The following is an 18,943-nucleotide window of genomic DNA, read 5'->3' as shown; positions in this document are numbered from 1 at the left end:
ACACACACACACACTACCACCACCCACCAGCAACCAGTGCTTACACACACACACACACACACACACAACTTCCCATGGGGTCTGACGTTCCTCTGAAGTTCCTCCTCTGCTCAGTCCTGTCAGCCTGTGAGTCTCTCTCTCTCTCACACACACACACACACACACACACACACACATACACACACACACACACACACACACACACTCTCCCTCCGTCTCACGTGTCTTTCATTCTCATTCCGTCTTTCCGGAGATAGAGAGAGAGAGCGACGGGGAGTTGTGTACTGTACCTCGTTTTCATTTTCGAGGGTTCATGCAAATCTTCCTCCAATGCAAATGAGTCAGCCTCCTCTCTCTCGGAGGTAATAATCACCTGAACACCCCCTCCCCACCATACCCCCCGTCCCCCACACACCCCCTTTCCCCCCAGGTTGCTGCTGTTGTACAGGCGCCACCACAGACATGAATAAATAATTAAATGAAATCTAATTTCGTTTTATTTCATTTCCACAAGCAGCTGAATCCAATTCCGCCTCCCACCCCCTTTGAGGACGCCAACCCGCGTGACCCCCCGAGGTACAATTACCGCCATCGGAGACATTACACAAACACTTGTATATAGGAGGAGTGTGCCGCGCGGTTTTCATGTGCAAAGATAGATAAGATGGGAAGAAGCGTGTGTGTGTGTGTATGTGTGTGCATGGGGAGGGGGCACAAGAAAATAAAGTGACATGTGAAACAGCTGCAGAGTAATTTACTGAGAGCCACAACGGAGAGTCGCGGTAAATGTAGCTACACTGAGCTCTGAGAGGCACAAGTTAATATGTGACAATAACTGGATTTCTGTTGTCTTTTTCCCCGATCTTGCATTGGAAAAATCCTGAGTAGCTCTGGGAGAGTTTCAAAGCGCAAGATGAGGGGAATTGGCATGAACTCCAGTCAACAAATGACAGGGTAAATGATCACATAAGTAAAGTGCAAATAAAAACAATGAAGTGCTACAAGACTAGGATACCAGGTAAACAGCAAACTTAGCATGCTATCTAAATAACATTCTTAGCATTTGTGGTCGAGCACAAAGTTAATGTCTAAACAACATAAATAACATAACATATGTGAGCAAGTAACCACCCAGGGTTCATCACCATGCTGGATTGTGGTGGACATTTTTGTAAAAAAATATTTTTTTGCCATGGACATACAAAATGAGCTGACAATAATATTACCAGAAACATAAAAGAGCTAGCCCTGAATGACCATAACAGGTCTGTAACTCTGAGAGTGTACAAATGGAACCAAATGGACCCTTACAGGTCCATTTGGTTCCATTTGTACACTCTCAGAGTTAAGGGGTTCCTTGCAAATAAAACATTTGAGAACCACTAGTACTAGTTGGACTCCTAATGTGCCATAGTGTCAGAGTACATCAGTGTCATACATATTGTGAAGATAACCTGGAGACTTGACATTCAGTAATTGGGTCTTTATGATCAAAATAATAATAATTATAATGATGTGTAAATAAGAAAATCAAAAATTTGCAATGGACAAGACCAAGTCTTTGCCACGGACACCAACATAGATAAATGTTAGTATAACTAACGTCAATCAAAAATATGATATATTATGTCAGCCCTGTTTTGGCTTTATTTTGTCAGCAGCCAAAACACACTCTCCAAAGTTAAGTCCACTTCAGCGCCCGTGAAGCTGCTGACGGACAAAACAAGACTGACATGTCTTATTCCGGGTCAGGGGGCTTTGTGACCAGAGGCGCCCCGGCGAGGTGACGCAGACTAGGGATGGCATGTGACGCAGCGACACTCAACGTGTCAGAACCAAGTACAGCGGCTCGGAGAGACTCGAGACACGACAGGAGGGAAGAACGAGTGGTCACGCCAAGTCACCCACGCCTTGTTAGGCGGTGCGGTCACACATGTGCAACTTGAATATTCGCCTCCCCCCGTTCACTTCCATTCTATGCGAGCAAAGGTGACCTTTGGTGAACTTCGACCGGGGCGGTCAACCAATAGCAAAGAAGTGTGTGGTTGATGCCACTTGGGCTGGCATTGGCTGTAGTTTTCAGTTTTGCAGATATTATTGGGTGGCCTCCTTTCACAAGTGAGCAGCAGCACTTTTTTGGGGGATTTTTTTTGTTGCTGTGTCAGCACTTGACGGTGCTCCTGATTGTACATCGAATATCAATGCATCATACTTAGTTTAATTTGTCCTGTTGTGGCGCATCATTAGCGGGCCGGAGACGCGGCTGGCATATCAAACAGGCGGCCTTCATCGATTAGCATGCAAATACTCAGCCGTTATTAGTGGGCGGATTCATCGATCGGGCGCACATGGACAACACGTTTGTATTAGTTTGCTAAATTAAATGTTCATCTCTTTGACCGAAAATGTTACGTTGGCTATTCAAAAAATAGCAGATCTACAAGCTCAGCGCGTCACCTCGTGCCGCGCTGCGAGCTTGTACATCTGCTATTTTTTTAAATGTTTGAAGGATATTGACCATTTTGAATAATTTGGTCAATTGGCATTAAAATGTTTTAGAACCATTGTCATAGACGGAGGGGGGGGGGGGGTCGTCCATTGGCAATTGATTTATCGATCTAATTACCAATCTCCCCACGTTTTCTATGAGGCTGCTGGTCTGCGTGTCATCTCCACGAACTGCTATCCAACAGATGGATGGAGAGCGTGAGGAGGAGGGGGAGATATCGTATCGTGTCGTATCGTGTACCCTGTACTGCGTGTGTTGCACTGTTGTCTGAGCGGTAAAATCTCGCTTAAACCCATTGAATCCGGGAAAGCATCCGTTTCATTTTACATTTTAGCTGCATATCGTTGCTGTTGGGCAGAGACCTCTCATCTCCAATATTTTAACTTTCTGTGTTTTTTTTCGTAAATGAATGCCCTACGTGATCATACTACAGCGTCATACAAAAGCATCAAAAGTCGTTACTTTTGATACTTTTGAATTTGAATCCTGAAAAGTAACAGTTTTGGACACATGAGGTTTACACCCAACAGAGACGAGAACAAGTTTTTCAGAAAACCGGCATTTTTTGAATCGGCCTCAGGTCTAAAAATGGGTTATAGGTGCAGTAAGTGATAGATTGTTAGTACCAGGGTTCTCCCTGTCTCTCCAGCTCTTTAGTAAACAGAAAATGCATTTTCAGGTCGGGATACCAATTGTATCCAATCAGGAGAGAGGACTCATACTAGGGTTGCAGGATAAACAAGTGACATTAGAAGTGATGACACAAAGGAAATGAGCAAGAGGAAATTGGAACTGGAACACTATTCAAATTGACGCTGATAAATGGGAATACTCTCTCCTGATTGGATGAAATTTGCAACCTCACCTGAAAATGATCAGATTTACAAGCTTGTACATCTGCTATTTTTGAAAGAAAATGAAAAATATCGCATAAAAATGTTTTAAGATTTTTTGTAACATAGATCTTCTCTTCTGGGGGTCCCTGGCAAAACCTTTTCAGATGGGGGGTCCGCGGCCAAACACATACCAATTTGGATTCACATATTCATCTTCCCAGCTATTCACCCTCCTCATTCTGCACCCCCGGCCCCCTCCCCGCTGCTGATCCCCCTCTCAATAATTGACTGCGGGGGGTAACGAGAGCTCTGCGTAGCGCGCGTGTGTGTGTGTCGGCGCGCGGCGCCGTGTGCGAGCTAGCGTTTCTTCTGAGTAGACTGACTGAGGAGGAATACACTCTGTATGCAGCCTGCGTTCCAGCTGCCCTGGCTGGCATGGCTAATGAAGTGCCCGCGCCCCTCCCCCTTGGCACCTTGCACGCACGCGTGTGCTTGTGTGTGTGTGTGTGTGTGCAGAGAGTGGGATTCCGCAGAGTCAAGCTGCAATTAAAAGGCCTGTCAATGGTGTCTGCCATAACGAAGGCTAGAGCTGTCACTATCGACCAGCCGCAACGGGCACGCACACACACACGCACACGCACACACACACACACACACACACACACACACACACACAGCCTGTATAGAAGCAGGCAGAGGGCGAGAGAATGTGTGCGTGCGAGAGAGATTATAACATGGGAGAAGAGAGAAAATCAGCCATACTGAGGAGAGATAAAGGAGAAGGTGGGAGGAGGAGGAGAGAGAGACACATAGAGAGGGAGAGAGAGCAAAGATACTGAAGAGAGATAAAGGAGGAGGGAGAAAGAGAGAGAAAGAGAGTGAGTGAGTGAGTGAGATTAAGTATTTTTCAAAGAGAACATTTGTAACTCAAATCTTTGCTTTTGGGGGGGTCCCTGGACAAAATATTTTGATATTATTTTTTCATTTTATTTAAAAAAACATCTTTAGAATCGGCCTCAGGTCTTAATGGGTTAAGCAAATTCCTTGGACACATACTTTTATTAAACTCACACAGTAGTCTTTAGCGACCAAAAATAAAAAGAAGAACTGATAATGATAAAATAAAAAGCCCACTGTTTGTCACAATTATTATTATTTGCAGCAGTGGTTCAGAAGTTAGAGCGGCCGGTTCGATTCCCGGTTTGATTTCAAACTGGCTTAGAGTGGAAGTGTGTCCTCGAGCAAGAGGACAAACTGCTCCCTAACTGCCCCAGATGAGCAGGTTGGTGCCTTGCATGGTTGCCTTCACCGTGGGCGTGTGAATGTGTGTGTGAATGGGTGAATGTTACACACATTGTAAAGCAGTTGAATGCAGACCATTTGCAAAGACTATCGTCTCTGTCGGGTGGAAACCTCATATGTCTAAAACTGTTGCTTTTCAGGATAAGCATCAAAAGTAGCAGATCTACAAGCTCGAAGCGTGCCGTTTGGTGCCGCGCTATGAGCTTGTATATCTGCTATTTTTGAATAGCCAAAGAAATCTAAAATGACACAGATGCGTTCCCGGTCTAAATGGGTTAACCCATTTTGGGCGGGAAGCCCTATTTGTAACTATACCTTTCAGGACGGGAACCCCTTTTCGGGTTCTTGTTGCTATGTACAGTATATACTGTAGCAACATACATTTGTTGTAATTTTTTAATAAATATTTGAAGTTTTTCAGAAGGTGTTTTTAGAATCGGCCTCAGGTCTAAATCGGTTAATTTACGAAAAAACAAAAATAATGGAATAAGAGGTTTCTGCCGTGACAGCGACGATATACATCCAAACAACCACCTGCGAATGTTGTTGAGCACTGTGGCCGCCAGAGACCGCAACCGACTCTGGTGTCACTGCTGAACTATACGGGTAAGGCAAACTCTGAAGTCCAAAACTTTATTCTTTTTTTCTCTCAGCCCACACAGTCGGGAGCGTTGACAGAGAATGTTTAATGCGTTTTTAGATTCAAGCTGTTACGACAGTATTCAACGGAACATAATGCATATTCATGTTCAGACACGGTACAGTACAGTATTGCGGAACACAACGTGTCTTTACCGTTGCTTGCTGCCCCCACATGGGGTCGATAAAGCATTGTACAGCGAGAGTTACCAAAGACATAAAGGAATGTTTTTTTTTACAGTAGAGATGTTTTCTAGTTAGTAAATATTCACACGCACTCACAAACACACACACACACACACACACACACGCCCACACACACACGTTTGCATTACTATACTTGTGAGGACATTAACATTTTAGGACGACGATTATATGAATGCCATTCTTGCACGTTTTTGTGGAATTTTTAACTGTAAGCCTAGAGCCGAAAAATAGCAGATCAACAAGCTCACAACGCGTTGCGCTGCAACGAGTTGTGTAGCTTGTAGATCGGCTATTTTCCGGCTCACGACGCCGGCACGCAACTAAATATAAGTCATGTTTAGCTCTAAAACCTGACCTCTAAATGTCTAATCCTGACCCTAAACCCCAACATGAATCTTTTTTCTAATTGTAAACTCTCTCAAAACAAATTTTCTTGTGAGGACGAGGTAAATGGTCCTCAAAACGTCTATTTCTCATATTCTAATTCTATTATGCTTGTGGGGGACATTTGGTCATCACAAATATAGTAATACAAACACACACACACACACACACATACTGTACACACGCACACACACACGCAATCCTCATCCTCAGAGCAGGATGCGGTACTTGAGAGCGCGGGGGACCCGGTTAATGACCAGGCGGCCGTCGTAGCTCAGCGAGGCGAAGAGCCAGGGGTCCGCCGAGGACCACTCGGCCGCGTACACGCTGTCCTCGTGCTCCTCGTAGGTGGACACCACGCTGTCCGCCAAGGGCTCCTTGGTCCTGGACCACCCGGGCGACACACACACACACAGACGAGACACACAGACGAGACGCACACACACACGCGCACACAGAGAGGTGCAAATGAGTTAAAATGGAACGAGGGCCTGTGAGGACAAGGCCATAGAGATGATCATTACTCATAACTCCACCCCCACCTCTTTCTTTTTCTCTCTCTCTCTCCCACACTCCATTTCTCTTTGCAAGGCCCGGTCATGATTACACCAGCATATTTCCCAGTCCTCTGACCCCGTTCTCTTTACTCACAGTCTAGGCTGCTCACCCGCTCTCTCTCTCTCTCTCTTTCTCTCTCTCTCTCTCTCTCTCTCTCTCTCTCTCTCTCTCTCTCTCTCTCTCTCTCTCTCTCTTGCAGTCTCTCTTGCTATGTGAGGACACACACTAAAGCCTAGACACCCCCTCACATACACTGCGGTGCGGTGTGGTGTGGAGAGGAATGTGTTAACGCCATCTTATTCTCCATTCCCTCTACATTCATCTGGTTCCCCACCGCTGAAGATTCGCCCTCCTCGATCCCCCCTCGCTGCTAGAAGAAGAAAAAAATGTGACGCTTCCAGAAAAACTCAAAAGGAGAAAAACATAAGTAAATCGTCTCTGTCGGGGGGAAAACCTCATATGTCCAAAAACGGTTACTTTTCAGGATTCAAATTCGAAAGCATCATAAGTAGCAGATCTACAAGCTCAAAACGTGTCGATTTGCGCCACGTTTCGAGCTTGCGGATCTGCTACTTTTGATGCTTTTGTGTGACGCTGTAGCGTGATCAAGTAGGGCCGTTAATTTACGAAAAAACACTAAAAGTTAGAATATGGAGATGAGAGGTTTCTGCCTGACAGCAACGAAATAAAGTAATGGGGATTTTAAGTCTTTATTGCCCTCCAAAACTTTCTCCCTCCCCTGCTGTTCTAAAGACTCCTTTGGGGAAACACACTGACTTATTTTTTCGGATTCGGATCCCCATTAAATGTCTCGTCCAGACAGTAGCTGGTCCCCCCCCCCTGGGGGGGATGTTTCCAAAAATAACATAAACTAAAAGGACAGTACCACCCCCCTGTCGGTTGTATCCCATGAAGAAGAAGACAACAGGGGGGGGGCATCGGCGATGAGCGTTAAAAAAAAAAAGGAAGAAAAAAAAGCCTGATGCTTGGAAAACGAGTCGTGCGATTAATTATGAAGTTTCCTATGTAAGGAGAGAGGTTTGGTGGATGACAGAAAGCACACGCAAGAAGGGAAAAGGGAGTCGTTTCTGCCTGGTCCCCGTGGGGAGGGGAAATTGCAATACTGCTTCACCCAGCTGAATGCTGCTCAGATAGCTTTGATGCACAGTATGCATGGGGGGGGTGTGGGGGGGGGGGAGGCTGTTAGGGGTCAGGAGCAAGCCAAGGGTCGCACCGACAACCTTCCTATTCCCAGATGGCAATCGATCGATCGACAGACAGACAGACAGACAAGGTGCCTAACTTTGATGAAACGTGGGGGAGCAACATTTTACGGCGGATTTACTGTACCCCAGTATATGTTTATCTATCAGACCAACAATAAAATATTAGCTAATTGTGTAATACAGTCACGCTTTAAAATACATGAACCCTTATAGAGTAGTCAGTTTCTCACAGCTTTGGGACAGATCTTTATCATAACATTTATTTTAAGATGAAGATATAATGAAACAAATTCAGTTGTGAAATATGAGAAGACCTGGCTCATCCAAAAGGGTTCAAGGCACTTTCGAGTATCACTCTATTATACTGTATTATAGACTATATTACACTACCAGTAGTCTAGGGGCCAGGAGTGTGTGCAGACTGGCCTACCAGGGCCTAAGTGCGCGACCCTGAAACTCCATTATGAAACACAACACACAAGCCGCACCAAAGCAGCAGAAACAAACACTACTAGACTGGATGTTTCTGTGTGTGATTTATAACCACAGCTTCCATTCTTGGCTAGACACGGCTTGGAAAATATACTTTGAATCTCAAACGGCACTCCCTGGTGAAATAAAAGGCTGTCTAAAACAACAATAATTATTATTTTAGTAATTCGGGTTAACTATCCCTTTAATCTTTAAGATTGACTCACTTGTAATGCAGGCAGACAGCCATCACACGTCCCTGTGATCATTCTGTGAACCAAGTCCTTTTAACAGAATGCCCTGTGATTTACATCACTTCACAATGAACTAACATGAAAATATTAATTATATATTGTTTGTAGGCTATTTATTTTTCATCTAATTTAGTGAGACATTTTGTGCATTTAATTCATCAATTGCAATACAACTTCAATCATTAGAAATACAGCAATCGTTTTGTTAGCTCATACTCTTTAAATTCTCTCTCTCTCTCTCTCTCTGGAGATAAGAGGTCTCTGCCCGACAGCAATGATATATACAGGTATATATATATATGAAGAAACGAGGGTTCTGTGTGGAAGGAGAGTCTAGATACTGTGGAGTGGACTCTTAGTGCATAAACAGAAGATCGGGTCAACAATAATGGAGGAAAGGGTCGTACGTGAAGTTGAGAGCCGGTGGTTATGACTATAGGAGCTGATAATCGTGGATGAGAGGTCTGCCATTGACTACAAGAGCTGCCAGCTCGGGATGAGTGCAGAGGAGAGGAGGAGAAGGCCAGTAATGGACGTACCGATGATGACAGGCGAAGATTGAAAAGGCTGTTGAATGGCCAATAGCCATTATGAATTACTTAATGCAACGTTAACGTAAGCTATCAGTGTTTGACAGAGAACTCCATAAAAATATGTTGATGGACACATTCCTTCTTTTATGTTTCATCTCAGCACGTAACTCATGGCGATTAGGTGAAGTGGAAGCCAGGCAAGTCTCGTTTAATTGCGGAGTTGTTCGTTTTTACGTTATGGCTCTGTAGGCGGCTAGCCGACTAGAGGAGGGTATGTCTGTCTGTCTGTCTGTCTTTCTGACCGTGGCTAATCTCACAAAACCAGTAAGCTCTGTGCATAATTGTTGTCCCGGGTTTCGATGAGGTGGCATACCGATTTCCTGTTCCGCTTCATTCTCCCATAACTCACCGAAACCCAGGACTGCAGTTATACACAGAGCCTGTCGGCCACACATTTATGTTTTACACAACATATGTTTATATGTATTGAAATATACCATATATCTTTAATTGTATAATGGAAGCCAAAGGGAGACGGATCAAATATGGAGTCACTCATCATAGATACAGAACGTGACAGATTACTGACATCATAGACTGGCCTCATGAAGTCTGATATCCACATGGCAGCTACACTGTACTGTTATTAGACCACCTGTCTTTTTCTGTATTTTTCTGGGGAATTTGTAATTGCTATGGAGAGACCCAATTTGTGTTCATTTAGTTACAGTAGGTAGACCGCGATCGTAATGGCGATAGCTACAATAAAACCTTTTCTCATCCGCTCATCAGATGTATAAGAAGAGATTTCAATTTAGGGCTGCCCAATTAACCGAAAATGTATCGAAACCGACATTGAGAACCAATAAAAGACGTAATCTTGCTAATTTACTGTAGGTTAATCAATAAATCGTCATGAAACAAATCTTTTTTTTTAGCCAAAATAGCAGATTTACAAGCTCTCAACGCGTGACGCGCTGAGAGCTTGTAGATCGGCTATTTTCGCATTAAAAATAAATCATTCATTAAGCGCAATCAAAGCAAAAAAATAATAATAATGGTGATATTGGTTTGAAGTGGCATCGCCCAGCCCTACAGTAGAAGCGACGTCTCCTGGTGTCTGTGTCCACCTACTTGTCCTCCTGGTGGTTGTCCTCTGTGTCGCTGAGCTCCTCGTCGTCCACCATGTGTCCGAAGGGCTCTGAGGAGATGGACACCATGTTGGACAGGATGAGGCGGCTGTCGCTGCTGGCCGTCAGCACCAGCTGGTCGTGGCTGCTGTTGTAGCGGACACTCCACACCCTGGAGAGGAGGACACCACGGGGAGCACTGGTCAACAACAACATCAGATCTCCTCCACGCTCATCAGCTGATTAGGTCATTCATTGGCGTATTTATCTAATGCTTTGAAATGTGTTGATGTTCGGATATATGTCATTGTTGTCGGGCAGAAACTTTTTGTGTTTTTTTCGTAAATGAACGCCCACTTGATCATACTACAGCGTCACACAAAAGCATCAAAAGTAGCAGATCCGTAAGCTCGAAACGCGGCGCGAAGCCATTCTGAGCATAAACCATTCTGGTTTATGCTCATTTGAGTGTCACCTTATGCCCCAATATTATTTATATTTGAGAATAATGCCAATCATTTTATTTTATTGTCGTTCATATGAAAGTATTAAGTGTTTAAAAAAAAAAAAATAATGCCCATTTTTCATAATCACAAGGTTATATATGTATATCAAGACACAGACAGTAGTCATATTAAGACGACATGTGCAAATGTGTTGTCCGGAGGCCATGTATATGTAGTTACTTTTAAGTTATTATCATAATTTTTCTTACAAAATGACTTGCCCTGGGCTGCGGGGAGAGCCGGATCAGCCCCCATAGGTTTGATATGGCAGCCGACCAATCAGCATAAGCTAAAGTGTCACAGTGCACTTAACAGTTACCGCGAGGGACATCATTGCGTGGTTTGTCCAGCAGACATGGTTGCTGCAAGACGGTGTGGTGTGGTAGAATTTATTTGGGCCCAAAAGGAAGCGGAACACAGTGGTGACCTTGGACACTAGGACAGTTCACAGAATGGCTCCCCAGCAGCACTTGCCAACACGATTTTTTAAGTAGTTGACAAAGAGTACAAAGGTTTCAGCCTGTGGCCATCATCAATGGATTCAGACTCTCTTGAGTCCACGCAAAGCTTGAACTTTTCATGCATTTCAACGATGTTTAGGGCAGTGGTTCTCGAAGTGGGGTCCCCCCACTTCATCCATTCATATGTTGGCAAAAATAGCAGATCTACAAGCTCACTTCGTGCCGCGCCACAAGCTTGTAGATCTGCTATTTTTTTTTATTATATCAAAAATTCTTTTATAATTTTGAGTTTTTTCAAACATAAATCTTTAAAGTTCTCTTCTGTGGGGTCCCTGGCACAAAACCTTTTAAGATGTTGGGGTCCACGGCCAAATATATATCAATTTGATGGTCCTTGGCATTAAAAAGTTTGAGAACCACGGGTTCAGGGCTGTAACTATATGAATTTTTCTATTTTTCTATTCTATAAATTTACTTAACTGGATAATCAAGATGTATTTGTATTTTTTATACATGAATGAATCGACGTCAACAAATTTAAATATATTTTATATTAGTCTGATTAAGCACTATTTCATACTATAGCAGATCTACAAGCTTGCAACGTGTCACATCGCTTGTGTTGTGAGCTTATAGATGCAATTTTCAACATTTTTGCTACTACATTAAAAATAAATAAAAAGATGATTCAATCGTTTAGTTTGATTAACTCTTGCAAGTTGCACCCCTAAGCTAATGCTGTTCCCTCATCGTTTTCAATGAATGAATAAGGCTATGGGTATGTGATAAACTTTTATCACCCGGCATTTGTCGCTGCCCTCGTGGTTTAGTTTGGTTTGGTTGGTTGCTTTCATTTGTCCCTTGTACATACAAAAACAATGAGGCATTTTAACTGCCTCATTTTATTAATATTTCCTTTTAAACCACTCACATTGTGTACATGTTATTATAACTGCTGCTGTTTTAATCTGCCTCATCCCATTGCTATTTTTAACCACACACCATGTATCATCATCATGGACCTTATAGTTAACACACTCATATTGACATATCTAGCCGGTTTTTCTGTTTCTTTCTCGGTTTCTTTCATCCTTTCTTGAAACTGCAAATGATGAGAGCTTCTATGGCAAACATTTGCTGAAAATAGCTGATGTACATGCTCACAATGCAATGCGATGCGAATAGATTTGGTGTGTGTGTGGGGGGGGGGGGGGGGGGGGGGAAGGGAACCAAGTAAAGTATAGACCCCTGGGGGACCTCGGTCAACGAAGTATATATACGGTTTAAAGTGGTTAAAACATACCGGTAATTCAAATGGCGAGAACTATCGATATTTTATCGACCACTCCACCACCTGTCTCTCCTGTCCCCGGTAAGATGCCCAATCCTAGGGCGCTCGGGTGGTCCAGCGGTAAAGTAGGTAAAGCCCACCACCGCGGAGTCTGGGGGGGTTTGAATCCACCGCGGTTTGTTGAGCATCTGTACAAACTCAATTGATGTGATGTATCTCACTATGGGTGCGTTCGGAAATTGCGCACCGGAGCGCACTCGCCTATTAGTTTGTATTGGCCAGTGCGCTCAGTGCTGTATTTCTGTCCTATAAGTACTTATAAGTACTTTTATGGGTTGGGGCGGCACCTGTCAGCAGGGAGTGTTGGACAGGAGGAGTAGGACGAAGCCTCACTGGCAGGTTGAGTCAAAGGGAAACAACAACAGTGACAACTCACAGAAATGTGTGTGGGGAGGAATCAATTGGCATAACGACTAAATTAGGGAGGAAAAAAAAGGTAAAAACAACAACAAAAAAGATGCGTAATCCTGACCCAAACACCTTCGGCAGGGTTGGCCTCATCTGTCTCCGAGCCAGAGCTAGTGCCTGCCATATACAAAAAAGGCCAAAACATAGAACTATATGCCTTTCAAAAAAGAACGGCTTGTCCAATTTCCGTGGCTCAGAAACGGGGGGAAATAACGTATTGCATTCATTAAATGAGTACAAGACATGCAGTCAGAAAGGGGTTTTTCAAGAGACTAACTACTGTATACATAAGCATATGGATGGATGAATGGACAGATGAATGCATGAAGGAACATTTGAGGGAGTCCCCTACCCATCATGCATCTCACCTGCCGGCATTCATCCAGCCAGCAGTTAGTTTGCTTTCTTCCTTTTCAAAATGTTGTAGCAGGACTGAATAGGGGCAGTTTTGCGATGCAAACCTGGTGTGTGTGTGTGTGTGTGTGTGTGTGTGTGTGTGTGTGTGTGTGTGTGTGTGTGTGTGTGTGTGTGTGTGTGTGAATGGAACAGTGGTCAGGTGATGCCTGGGCCTGAAAGCTGAGGTGAGAACAACTCTTGAATCGTCTAACCCTTCCCATTGACACAAGTATAGCGTCGCTGTCGGCACAAACCTCTTATATCCATTTTTCAACCCCTTTAGGTTGGCTTTTCTTTCGTAAATGAATGGCCTACTTCATCGTAAAAGAGTGTCGCACAAAAGCAGTGAAAATAGCCGATCTACAAGCTCACAACGCGTAGATCTGCAATTTTCACTACTTTATAAAAAAATATAATGGCAATAATAAAAACGGGACAGTTTTCGGACATAATAGGTTGCAAAACACTACTATGTACCTCACTTGCCGTTACTGTAAAAGCAGGCATGTGCACGCACACACACACACACACACACAGACTGAAAGAAACCACGAATATCTCTCTCATGCACTCACTCACTCAGAAATACAGTAGAATGCGTGTGTGCGTGTGTTATACTTCGATAACCGGAGTCCCCCCAGGGGTCTACACTAGGCTAGGCCCCCTCCTTTTTCCCCTCTACACCAAATCTCCTCTATGAAAATTGCCGGTCTACAAGCTCACGTGACGCGCGCCGCTAGCTTGTAAACCAGCTATTTTCGACGAATGTTCACCCCTGGAACAGGGACGCTATATATGGTTCATTTGGTTAAAGTCTATTAATTGTCGCTGTCGGGGCGGGGGGAAACCTCACATCTCCATTATTTCAACTTCTTCATGTTTTTTCGTAAATTAACGCCTTACTTCATCATACAAGAGTGTCGCACAAAAGTACTGAAAATAGCTGATCCACAAGCTCACAACGCGACGCGTTGTGAGCTTGTGGATCAGCTATTTTCACTATTTTAAAATGTTTTTCTTTTCATAATAAAAAAGGAACGGTTTTGGACATACAAGGTTTCCACCCGAGAGCCACGGTACTTGGGTTTACTGTACGGTACACAGGCTGATGATGACAAAGATGAAGGAGTCTTATATCTGCTCTATTCTTGTCCCCCGTCTCTCCGTTCTGTTATCGTCCGCCTGACGCTCTTTCGTCTTCCGTCTCTCCTCGTCTCTTCTTTCTTTCACTTATTTTCTCTCCCTCCCTCTTCTCCTCCTGTCTTTTCGCTCCTCTATCGCCTCCCTGTGTCTTTTTTTCTCGTTTGTTCACTCGTTCCCGCCTTTCACTTCTATTCTCCTCTCCTGTCCTCTCTTCACCCTCTCACATACTCCTTTAGTATTTTAACGGTTCCTTAACCCATTAAGACCTGAAGCCATGCCCATTTCTACAAATGTCTTCTAATTCCCGGCAGTATTCTGAAAAAAACATATGTTTCTATATTAGTGGTGCTCAAACTTTTTCATGTCAAGGACCCCCAAAATGATATATGTTTGGTCGCAGACCCCCATCTTGTTCCAGGGACCCCCCAGAAGCAAAGATTTGAGTTAAAAATGTTTGCTTTAAAACAATATATATTCAAAGATTTGCACACATTTTGACGATTTTTCAAAAATAGCAGATCTAAAAGCTCGTAGCGCGGCACTCGGTGCCGAGCTATGAGATTGTATATCTGCTATTTTTGAATAGCCAAAGTGTAAAATAATGCTTTTTTAGCTCAAATCAAAAAGTGACACAAATGCGTTCCAAGTCTTAATGGGTTAAAGGGAAATTACCACTCATTTTCAACATTGAACTATGTCTTTAATACACCTTAGAGCTGTTGTGTGGAAATAAGAAAAAAGTCCCGTCCCCCTTCTATGTTGCCTAGAACTGGATAATTGATTGAGGTCATGTGATCAGTGACATACGCAAGGTGTACTTTTGGCTGAGGGGGCGGAGCCCCAAAAAAAGTACTTAGTTACTTTACACCACTGGATCCGGTTCCTCTGTTTCGGAATCCCAACCCTATACCGGTCACTTGTTTTTCATGCTCCCTCTCGCTCTTTCATCCATCCTTCCCGTTCTCCTCCCTTTCTCTCCCTCTCCCCCCCAGATATTTCCTCTCTATCTCTCTGTCTCTCTCCCTCCCGCCTTCCTCCTGCGCTCCCCCTCACTTCTCGTCTTTCATTCTAACCATCACCATTCTAACCATTCCTTTTCTTTGTGATATCTCCCTTTGCCAGCTCTTGCGGTCGTTCTCTGTCTCTCTCCCTCTCTCCTCCTCTCCATAGTTCTCTCTCCCTCTCTCTATCTCTATCTTGGGTCAGCTTCCTTTCTCTTTGTCAATTATATTATCTTTTTATTTAATTCAACAGGCTTTTTTGACCTACAAGCCCAGAGCTAGTGTGCAATAATCTGTGTTTGTGTTTGTATGTGTGTCTGTGTGCTGTTGTGTTCAGTTAGAAGAAACATATACTGTAATTGCGTGGTATTTGCAACAATTGCCCATCTCTCTCTCTCTCTCTCTCTCTCTCCCTTGTTTCCTCCTTATGTTTCTGTCCGAGTCCTTCTCTAATTACCTCTCTTTCTCTCTCTCTCCGTCTCTCTCTCTGTCTCTCTCTCTTATAACTCAATTTATACTTGGTCGTACGATGGCATCACACACCGAAGATAGCCGTCCTACAAGCTCCCAATCGTCAACACAAATCTAGTATGGGGGGTCCCTGGCACAAAACATTTTAACACAGGGGTCTGCAGACAAATACTGTGGATATTGATTTGGGGGTGGGGGTCCTTGACATGAAAACTAAATTAAACAACTACACTTTAGAACCAAGCCCCCCCCAAAAAAAGCAACCCACAACTACCACCCATCGGCCATTTGTAAATAGGTGAGCTTGTAGATCGGCTATTTTCAAAGCTTTTTATACATTCTGAAAACGTGTAAAATGGGGACATTCTGCGTACTTTTACTTTTGGCACTTTAAGTACATTTTAATGCCAATACTTTGGTACTTTTGCTCTAGTAAATTTCGAACACCGGACTTACTCATACTCTCTCTCTCTCTCTCTGAGCCTGGGGCAGGGGTCTCACACTGAGGTCCTGGTCCCTCACAGGAGGGGGATTTGAGGGATAACTGAGGCTGTTGACAGAAAATCAGCCTCGGCCACGCCGCTCCCCAGTGCACCACCCCTAATCCGCTTCCCCGCTAAAAAATAGTCCCTAATACCCCCAGGTGCCCCTAGGCGCTATCCTGACTGCACTCTGCTAAAAATGAGCTCCAACACACACACACACACACACACACACACACACACACACACACACACACAGCAGAGAGATAAGCGTACACATGACACAAATGCTTCCTCTCTCGCAAGCATCCTCGCAAACATGCACGCACACACACACTCTCACACACACACACACACACACACACACACACACACACCCCCCCTAAGTATCAGAGATGATCCTCTCCGCACTGATCTAGAGTTATGGATGTGTTTGCAAAGACTATCACAATGTTAGAGATAGCATCTACTGTGTGTGTGTGTGTGTGTGTGTGTGTGTGTGTGTGTGTGTGTGTGTGTGTGTGTGTGTGTGTGTGTGTGTGTGTGTGTGTGTGTGTGTGTGTGTGTGTGAGTTAGAGACACAGAGAGAGGGAGAGAGAGAGAGAGAGAGAGAGAGAGAGAGAGAGAGAGAGAGAGAGAGAGAGAGAGAGACACAGACAGACTGTAGGCTTGTGTGCATGTCAGGGTGATCTGAAGGGTGGTTGCCATTCCATCTGTCTGTCTGTGTGTGCGTCTATGTGTGTGCGCGTGTGTAGTGTATGCATGTGCGTGTGTGTGTGCGCATGTGTGCGTGCGCGTGTATGTGTGCGTGTGCGTGTGTGTGTGTGTGAACCAGGTGAGCGTCGTTGTGCGGCAGCCCAGTTTGGCTCAGAGACACTGATCATTTATTCAGCTCACACCAGAGAGAGAGAGAGAGAGAGAGAGAGAGAGAGAGAGAGAGAGAGAGAGAGAATGAGGCTGCTCGTTGCATGCACACACATACATGTAAAAAAGAACACACAGACAGACAGACAGACAGACAGACAGACAGACAGACAGACAGACAGACAGACAGACAGACAGACAGACAGACAGACAGACAGACAGACAGACAGACAGACAGACAGACAGACAGACAGACAGACAGACAGACAGACAGACAGACAGACAGACAGACAGACAGACAGACAGACAGACAGACAGACAGACAGACAGACAGACAGACAGACAGACAGACAGACAGACAGACAGACAGACACACACACACACACACACACACACACACACACACACACACACACACACACACACACACACACACACACACACACACAGTAGTACACAGTAGTACACTATGTTCACTTTGTGAACAGTGTGTTTGAGCAGTGTGGTGTGGAGGAGAGCAGGGCTGTGAGTGTGAGCACAGAGCTACACCACAGGTGGACAGGGACATATCCCATAGAGTGAAAATAGCCGATCTACAAGCTCACAGCGGGTCACTTTGTGCCGCGCTGCCAACTTGCATATCTGCTATTTTTGAATAGCCAACATATAAAATCTGGATAACGTGGTTAAAATGATTGTGATGCTGTATTAACACTTGTAGATCGTCTATTTTCGCTATATTGGCGAAGTTAGCGTTCCGTCAATGAATCCACAGGATAGGAATCTAATCTATCTACTATGTTTTTTTATTATAGTTTCGATTTCACGATAAAAATAACCCCTCAGGGTTAATTTAACTCTGAGGATGCCTTAACAGGTCCATTTGGTTATAGCTGTGCAGTCTATGCGTTTCAAATGGATAACCACGGGGAAAAAACTGAACAAACGCCTCGAACTTTAAGGCCCCCGTTAACGTTAACACTGAGGATTTCACCGTGCAGCATCCGTGTGTGTGCGTGTGCGCGCGTGTGTGTAGCCTCCCACACATACACTGTGTTGTTCACATGGCCACTTTATAATCCTTTTTCCTATGGCAAAAAAACAACAACAGCCTCTGCCTGCTATTTCCTCTGTCCTGAAAGCGGCAATGAGTGGATTGTATGTCCTCTCCTGATGTATTTGCAACTGTATAAAAAAAAACATCTGTCCAAACTATTGTTTGTTTCATGCCTACTGAGGTGCTGCTACGACGCCTGAATTTCCCCACCATGGATATATAGATAGATCAACCGATGACATCGATTTCTATCCATCTATCCATCTATCCATTTATCCATTTATCCATCCATCCATCCATCCATGGCTGGATTATTGCATCATCCTTCAGGCAAGAAAACTGACACACTTGACCCGCCCTCTTTTTACATAAATTATTTCATATTAATGTTATATAATCAACAAAAATCTTATCGTTCCTCCTATTATTTGGGGGCCCACTTGCAGTATCCCTCCTTTGTCTTGTTGTTGCTTGCTTGCTGCCTCTTGGCCAGGTCACTCTTGGAAAATACCTTTTCATTTATTTTTGGGGATTTTTGGGGGCTTTTCTGCCTTTATTGATAGTACAGCAGAGATTGACGGGAAACGGGGGAGTGACACACAGCAATGGTCTTGCCAGGCTCGGGAATCGAACGCGGGACTCAGGCTGCATTAGAACCCATATATGGTACGCGCCTTAACCATTAAGCCATAGGTGCCCCCGGGAAAAGAGATTTTAATCTCAGTGAGTAATCTAGTTATATAAAAGCACTGTT

The 18,943-nt window shown here is 44.2% G+C and overlaps 1 protein-coding gene across 1 annotated transcript in view; it reads right to left on the bottom strand.

The window, feature by feature from the left end:
- Nucleotides 1-4,441: 4,441 nt before the first annotated feature.
- eipr1 (EARP complex and GARP complex interacting protein 1) overlaps nt 4,442-18,943 on the bottom strand; it is a 96,308-nt gene continuing 81,806 nt past the window's right edge. Inside the window, exons 8-9 of the mRNA XM_080413645.1 lie at nt 10,054-10,221; nt 4,442-6,261 (exon numbers count right to left, since the gene is read on the bottom strand). Of these exons, the coding sequence (XP_080269771.1) occupies nt 6,087-6,261; nt 10,054-10,221 (343 nt within the window). The 3' untranslated portion in view covers nt 4,442-6,086. The remainder of the gene's footprint in view (nt 6,262-10,053; nt 10,222-18,943) is intronic.

Source organism: Gymnoscopelus braueri, assembly GCF_963280865.1.
Source record: "Gymnoscopelus braueri genome assembly, chromosome: 19".
NCBI classification, from domain to species: Eukaryota; Metazoa; Chordata; class Actinopteri; order Myctophiformes; family Myctophidae; genus Gymnoscopelus; species Gymnoscopelus braueri.
This window is presented reverse-complemented; position numbering and strand designations above follow the sequence as displayed.